The sequence below is a fragment of the Sprattus sprattus genome (genome assembly GCF_963457725.1).
Source record: "Sprattus sprattus genome assembly, chromosome: 19".
Lineage (NCBI taxonomy): Eukaryota > Metazoa > Chordata > Actinopteri > Clupeiformes > Clupeidae > Sprattus > Sprattus sprattus.
The window spans coordinates 27,816,112-27,822,812 of NC_137917.1; the positions used below are offsets into that span (position 1 = coordinate 27,816,112).

General features: G+C 42.5%; 1 protein-coding gene across 1 annotated transcript in view; it reads right to left on the minus strand.

Annotated features, from left to right (window-relative positions):
• Window positions 1-250: 250 nt before the first annotated feature.
• LOC308380882 (fatty acyl-CoA hydrolase precursor, medium chain-like) overlaps window positions 251-6,701 on the minus strand; it is a gene marked incomplete at its 3' end in the record, with an annotated part of 6,724 nt that continues 273 nt past the window's right edge. The window contains exons 2-13 of the mRNA XM_080858327.1: window positions 6,359-6,548; window positions 5,179-5,317; window positions 4,868-5,001; window positions 3,291-3,444; window positions 2,983-3,087; window positions 2,774-2,872; window positions 2,448-2,591; window positions 2,200-2,277; window positions 1,963-2,107; window positions 1,264-1,413; window positions 897-969; window positions 251-470 (exon numbers count right to left, since the gene is read on the minus strand). Of these exons, the coding sequence (XP_080714453.1) occupies window positions 251-470; window positions 897-969; window positions 1,264-1,413; window positions 1,963-2,107; window positions 2,200-2,277; window positions 2,448-2,591; window positions 2,774-2,872; window positions 2,983-3,087; window positions 3,291-3,444; window positions 4,868-5,001; window positions 5,179-5,317; window positions 6,359-6,548 (1,631 nt within the window). The remainder of the gene's footprint in view (window positions 471-896; window positions 970-1,263; window positions 1,414-1,962; window positions 2,108-2,199; window positions 2,278-2,447; window positions 2,592-2,773; window positions 2,873-2,982; window positions 3,088-3,290; window positions 3,445-4,867; window positions 5,002-5,178; window positions 5,318-6,358; window positions 6,549-6,701) is intronic.

Consider the following 6,701-nt stretch of genomic DNA (forward strand, 5'->3'; position numbering starts at 1 on the left):
ACTGAGTCTGAATGATTAAAGCCTTCCAAATGGACTATCGGATAGAGTGTGTATGTGTGTCTTCCAAATGGACTATAAGATAGAGTGTCTCTGTTCCAAAGCAACTGCCTTCTGTTCCAAATGCATCTACATTACTATTCTTATTGTTTAATAAGTGCAATTTTTGGAATTGTGTCACTAGGTTAAATTGTATCCTCTTTAAACCATACAAATAGTTTCACTGATGCATTATCATTGATGAATCAGCCGTCTACAGCTCATCACTGCGCTGCTGTTGGTGCTGATGCTGATGCTGCTGCTGCTGCTGCTTCTGCTTCTTCTCCTGGATCTTCTTGGGAAATGTCTCTGTCCAAAAGGTGAAGCGGTCGGCCCTTAGATGGTTTCCCACCTGCTGCTTCAGCCCAATCTCCAAGTACTCCTCCCCTGCACCGTACATAGGCCAGTGGGTTAACCCAGCACCATTGGGAGATCTGAAATAATGACACGCACACACACAAAGGATGAGAATACACACGCACACACACACACACACACACACACACACACACACACAGCTGGGATGTAAGCTTCAGCCTGACAAGCGATCATACATTGTGCTCAGTGATATCAGGGAAATGTCCTGGCAGCACCAGACGAGGATAAGGAAGGCAGCTTCTCTGTTATGGATGCTGTCAGTAAAATATCAGTCAGATCTCTAAGAGGGCTTAACTATGTTATTGCTATTGTTAAATGTTCTGATGTTTTGTGTTCTGCCCTTTATGTACGAAAGGGCTTTCCTTATTTTCTGTTTAATTTCTGTTTCTTTGTCTACTGATGTACACCAAAATCTTCTCATCACTGGGTCATCAACATTTGGTTAAAAATAAAAGTGCACTGTTCACAATAATGTAAATTACCCGGTGCGAGCGAAGTTGCCCCAGTATGACATCAATGTCCTACAAAGCTCGTCTTCCTTCTCTGTGAAGGTGCCTGGTAGAGACCAAAGAGATAGGCTATGTGTTAGAATATCAGTCTTAGAGTTAAACCACCAACCATGTAGCTAAACCAGTCGCCTATGCTAGAATGCAAATACAGTTTTTTAAATGTGAAAGTAGTGTAGAATACGTAGTCTAATGTAATTTTTGTATATTTGTCATCTTAAATGTATTCGAGGAAGAGTAAAAAGTATTCTGCATTAAATGTATTCCTATGAGTACAATTTATTATTATTAAGACCATGTACAAGTAAACAAGCCTTGCTACCCACCTCTGCATAAACCTTACCGTTTATCTTCATATGGCCTTTCATGAAGCATTCTCCAAACACAAAGTGAGTTTCGTCTCCGTGGTCTGCCCCCACAAAGCTTGGGCGCATCGGCAAGAGGACGCTGGGAGGATGCTGGAACTCATAGGTGTAAACAGGGGCACCAGAATCTGGGGAAATTTGTGATGATATAAAGGGTTTGTTTATGTGTGTGTGTGTGATAGGCATCCTGCTCTGGACAGGGATCGAACTTGGGTTGTCCACTTAGAGGGCGGTGGGTGTATGTGTTTTGACACATTTGCTACCACTTCAGCATCCTAGCGCCAGTCATTAGATGCCATCTCCTAAAGCATCAGGGAGTGAAGTTAACCCAGCACACAGCTTAGTATGTGAAGTAAACCCAGCACACACCTTAGTATGTGAAGTTAACCCAGCACACAGCTTAGTATGTGAAGTAAACCCAGCACACACCTTAGTATGTGAAGTTAACCCAGCACACAGCTTAGTATGTGAAGTAAACCCAGCACACACCTTAGTATGTGAAGTTAACCCAGCACACAGCTTAGTGTGTGAAGTTAAGCCAGCACACAGCTTAGTGTGTGAAGTTAAGCCAGCACACAGCTTAGTGTGTGAAGTTAAGCCAGCACACAGCTTAGTGTGTGAAGTTAAGCCAGCACACACCTTAGTATGGGCTGGACTCTCTTACGCTGTTTTCTTACCTCGGTGAGCATTTGACAACTTGATGGCAGGAATGTTGAACCAGATATCGCCAATGAGCTCTGTGAATCCATCCCTGTTTTTGACCCTGTCCTCTCCTGTCCCCAGGTACTGCTCCATTATCAGGTCGATGATGCTGTCTTCTACCTAAAAGCAGACATTAGCATTTGGTGGCTGTTTATATAAAAAAAACTTCATGCCATGACACTCTATGCAGATTACTTGATGCAGAGGCTTACATTTGGGAAGAAGAAGGTGACAGACTGTTTGATGGTCTCAGGATCCATCCCATCTACCCAGCCAGGTGGTGCAAGAACCTAAAAAACACATCATCCCAAGACCCAAGATCAATTCAGCTTAATTAGCGATACACTGAATGATGATAATGGTTTAATCATGTTTTGTTATGTATATGGAATATCTGATTCACCACACAATCTCCAAAGCATACTTAATGCTTGTGCATACAATTTAACACTCTACTCACAGCAGGCAGTAACCATCCACATTCATCATTGTTGATGCCATTAATTAATGGTACTTTGTTGAACTCATGGGATCTTAAAAGGTCTTCCTTAGGCTTGGGTAAAAAATGTTCGTCGACCGTTATCCCAAACATCAAGGCAGGATTCTGTGAAATCAGGGCCATTGTAAAAATACATGAGAGACATCAAAGTGGCCAGGGCTTTAGGTAATTACAATTATACTATCCTAGACCCAATTTCAGACAGGATTATACACCAGCAGCAGATTAAACATCTTTCTTCTAGGAGCTCCAGTTTTCTCCTCTAGTTAAGGACCATAACGTCTCACCTCTGCAATCTTTAAAACATCCTCGGTCGACATCTGCATCACACAGTCCACCATCTCATGTGGCTTTGTGCCAGCACAGTTTGATGCATTGGCCACCATCTAAGGGAACAGTGAAATGCATCTAAGGAAAATGGGCTATGCTCTGAGGTACCCACCCAACACTTCAGCGTCACAATGCAAAACAAGGCAAAGTCGTTACTGGTCATCACCATAGCTACGGCCAATGGATGTTCGCTGATGATGGTATCCATGGTTGCGCTACCACTTTCAGCAATTCCTCGGTGGAACAGACCCGAGCTCAATGGTGAAAGAACCTACAAGAAGTATTTCAATAAACCTAGTTAATGCCAAGGTCATTGACCAGTGCATACCTGTGAGTGTAACTTGTGTAAATTGAGATGAATGTCACGGCATTTAGCATTCGTTAAAAAGAAAAAGAAAATCATTCTGTAAATAAGCAGTTATACGAGAATCATGTTTCAATGGCAAACATCAAGCACCTAAGCACAGAACCCACCTGCAGTGACACGCTGACGCCCCCTGCTGACTCTCCGAATATGGTGACAGAGGAGGGATCCCCTCCAAAGCTCTGGATGTTCTCCTGGACCCACTGCAGTGCAGCCACCTGGTCCAAGAGGCCCATGTTCCCCGGGGCGTTATCATCCCCAGTGCTGGTAGGAGACAGAAGAGAGAACATGGTGTGGCTGGGAAATTGCCTGTGTCATCTGGACACACAGAACCATGCTCAGACTGAAGAGGTTTATCAAAAAAAGAAGCTAACTTGCCATTTCAGACGCATGGCGCTTCTCCTTTTCCACTTCACAACAATATTCATTATTTTCTCATGTTCACCAGTCTCACTCCTGAATTGGTTATTTTTTCCTTCACCAAAAACTTTTGTCTAAAATTAAGTCATGTTCATATGAAAGTATTACTATCTCTGATCCTGCTCCCCTTCTGCTAACTCTCATTTTCCCTTGGAAGTGTTTCACTCGCTCAATTGCTACAGAAAACGCGCCAAACATATTTTGAGTTTGGTGACAACTCCTGGCTTTACAATTTAGACAGCGATCTCCTGACTTAACTGATATAAACACCTGTTTTAATAATTTCTATAAGAGTCTATACCAATCTGAATAAGCTGCAGATCAGTCGCTGGTCAATAGTTTCCTAAACACCTTGCCTACCCCCCCGATCAACCAAGACATTAAGTCCAGACTTGACAAACCTGTCTCACTAGAGGAAGTAACCCAGGCCATACGATCTATGGAGAGCTGCAAGTCGCCTGGACCTGATGGCTTTCCTATTGAGTTTTAAAAAACTTTTGGAGACGCCCTGACAAAACCTATGCTCAATATGTTCAATGAAGCCCTTAACAATGGTATACTGCCGCAGTAAGCCTATGCCCAGTTGATGCCAGAGTATTGGCTAAAGTCTTGGCACGGAGACTAGAATCCAAAGCCACAGGTAATAGATGACAGGCTTTATTAAAAATAGAATGTCATTCTTTGATATAAGACGGGTATTGAACATTATACACACAGCCTCTACTCAAGGTGCTAAGGAGATTCTTGTCCTTCTTGATGCGGAGAAGGCATTTGACCGCGTTGAGTGGGACTTTCTCTTTGCTACTCTGCGCAGATTTGGTTTTGGTGAGAGATGTATTGCTTGGTTAAAACTCCTATATATACTTCTCCCTTGGCTTCTGTGCGTACTAATGATATCTCCTCCCCCTATTTTGAATTGCAGAGAGGGACAAGGCAGGGATGCCCTCTATCCCCTCTCCTCTTTGCTCTCTCCATCGAACCTTTGGCTATAGCCAAACGCTCAGACGATAAAATATCGGGCATCATGAGAGGAGTAAGAGAACAAAAAATATCACTTCATGCAGATGATGTCATACTATTTCTAACCATTCCAGCTACGTCGCAATCCAGCATGACACTTAAGGACTGGTTTAAAGAAGTATCCTACACACATGTTCATAATGACCACACTGATGTTAGGGACCATGGGCATATGTCTAATTGGCTGACTGACTGACTAAGAGTGTAAAGGACCATTTCTCTTCCAGGGCACTGGCTAAAATCTCACCTGAAAAAGCCCAGCATTCCAACTCTGTACTGAATCAGGACCACAACCACGTTCTGATAGGCTGCCAGGACAGAGCCATCATAAGTGGAGGCGGAGCCAAGAGTAAACCCTCCACCATGGATCCACACCATGACCTGAAGGACAGCAGCACATTACCTCAGACACACACTGACAATCAGGATCAGAAACATAGCATTTGTTATTACATGTAAGAACCTAAATACATTTAGCAATTAATTGAAAGGGGATCTGTACATCATTCCAAAGACGCAGAGCTATGGCCTGTGCCATCATGTTATGGTTGAACTCACAGGTAACTTGGCATCTTCAGCCGGTCTGGCAGGAGTGTAGACATTGAGGTAGAGGCAGTCCTCAGATACCTCAGGGATCTCCATCACCATGCCGACACTTTCAAACAAGTTGAGAGACATCTGCCGGTTTTGAACACACCTAAAGCACATCATAAATGAGAAAAGAAAAGCCTTTATTGTCATTGTATTTGCATACAACGAAATTTGGAGTGCTTCTCCTGTTGGTGCGACGAGGGAAAACATATAACACAACAACAACATATAACACAACAATATTACATATTTAAAAACGGTAGGAATAGCATAAAAATATATATAAATATTAAGAGTACAACAAAGCGCTGTGGAATAGATTAAAGTACTTAAATATATATATATACACTTACATACAATATAAACAACAACAGCACACAGCATAACAGAATATATATATATATATATATACGTATATACAATGTATACAACAACAGTACACAGAATACTAAATACAGAAATACAGAAATGAGACCACATAATGGGTCCATGTGCCCTCTCTGTGCCCTATATCTTCCCTATTTGTGCCCAATCTGTGCCTTATATCTGCCCTATATTTGCCCCATATCTGTGCCCCATCTGTGCCCTATATCTGCCCTATATGTGCACTATATCTGCCCTATATCTGTGCCCTATCTGTGCCCTGTATCTGCCCTATATCTACCCTACACGTGCCCTATCTGTGCCCTATCTGTGCCCTGTATGTGCCCCATCTGTGCCCAATCTGTGCGTGGTGAAATCTGTGGTAAAATCTCTTCTGACTGAATCGAACTGAGAGCTCTGACATCACAAATAATTTCACTGGTAAAGAACTGTCAATCTCAGTTAGCCATTCTAGTCGCTCCTACCGACATTTCAGCAAAGCTCTCCTATGGTTCCTTTCAGATAAATAATACATGTTTGGCACTTCATATACCTGTACTAGATTATGTTTATTATTCTTACTGAGGTTTGAAAATGAAATACACAGATGATTGTTAAAGGACACAGATGATAGTTAAAGGACACAGATGTGTGTGAAACGACACGTTTTATGGAAAACCTTGACAGTCTTACAGTAACAATAACAATCAATCAAGTAGTAGGATGATTGTAGTGTCAGCAATGGCCCCTCATAAATATTGAGAGTATGACCTCATTGACTTACATATATGGCTGTTTGGTGGCATCCCTGACCCCCTCCCATCCCTGCACAGGTTGGGGACGGGCCAACCTGATGGGTCCCACAGGTGGTTTAGCGAAGGGCACGCCCAGGTATGAGTGGATCACTGTTGTCTTTCCTCTCACACGCAAGTATTCACCTCTTAGGGCTCCCAGCTTGGTGTGGATCAGTGGTCCTGTAGTTAAACAGACAACAAGACCATGCAGTGAATTATGGTTACTCTACAGAATCGTAATAATATGGACAAAAATCCATTATCAGAGAGAATTCACTATAAGTCAATTCAAGTGAATTACATGCTGTTTCATTGAGCCTAATAAAGGTCTTC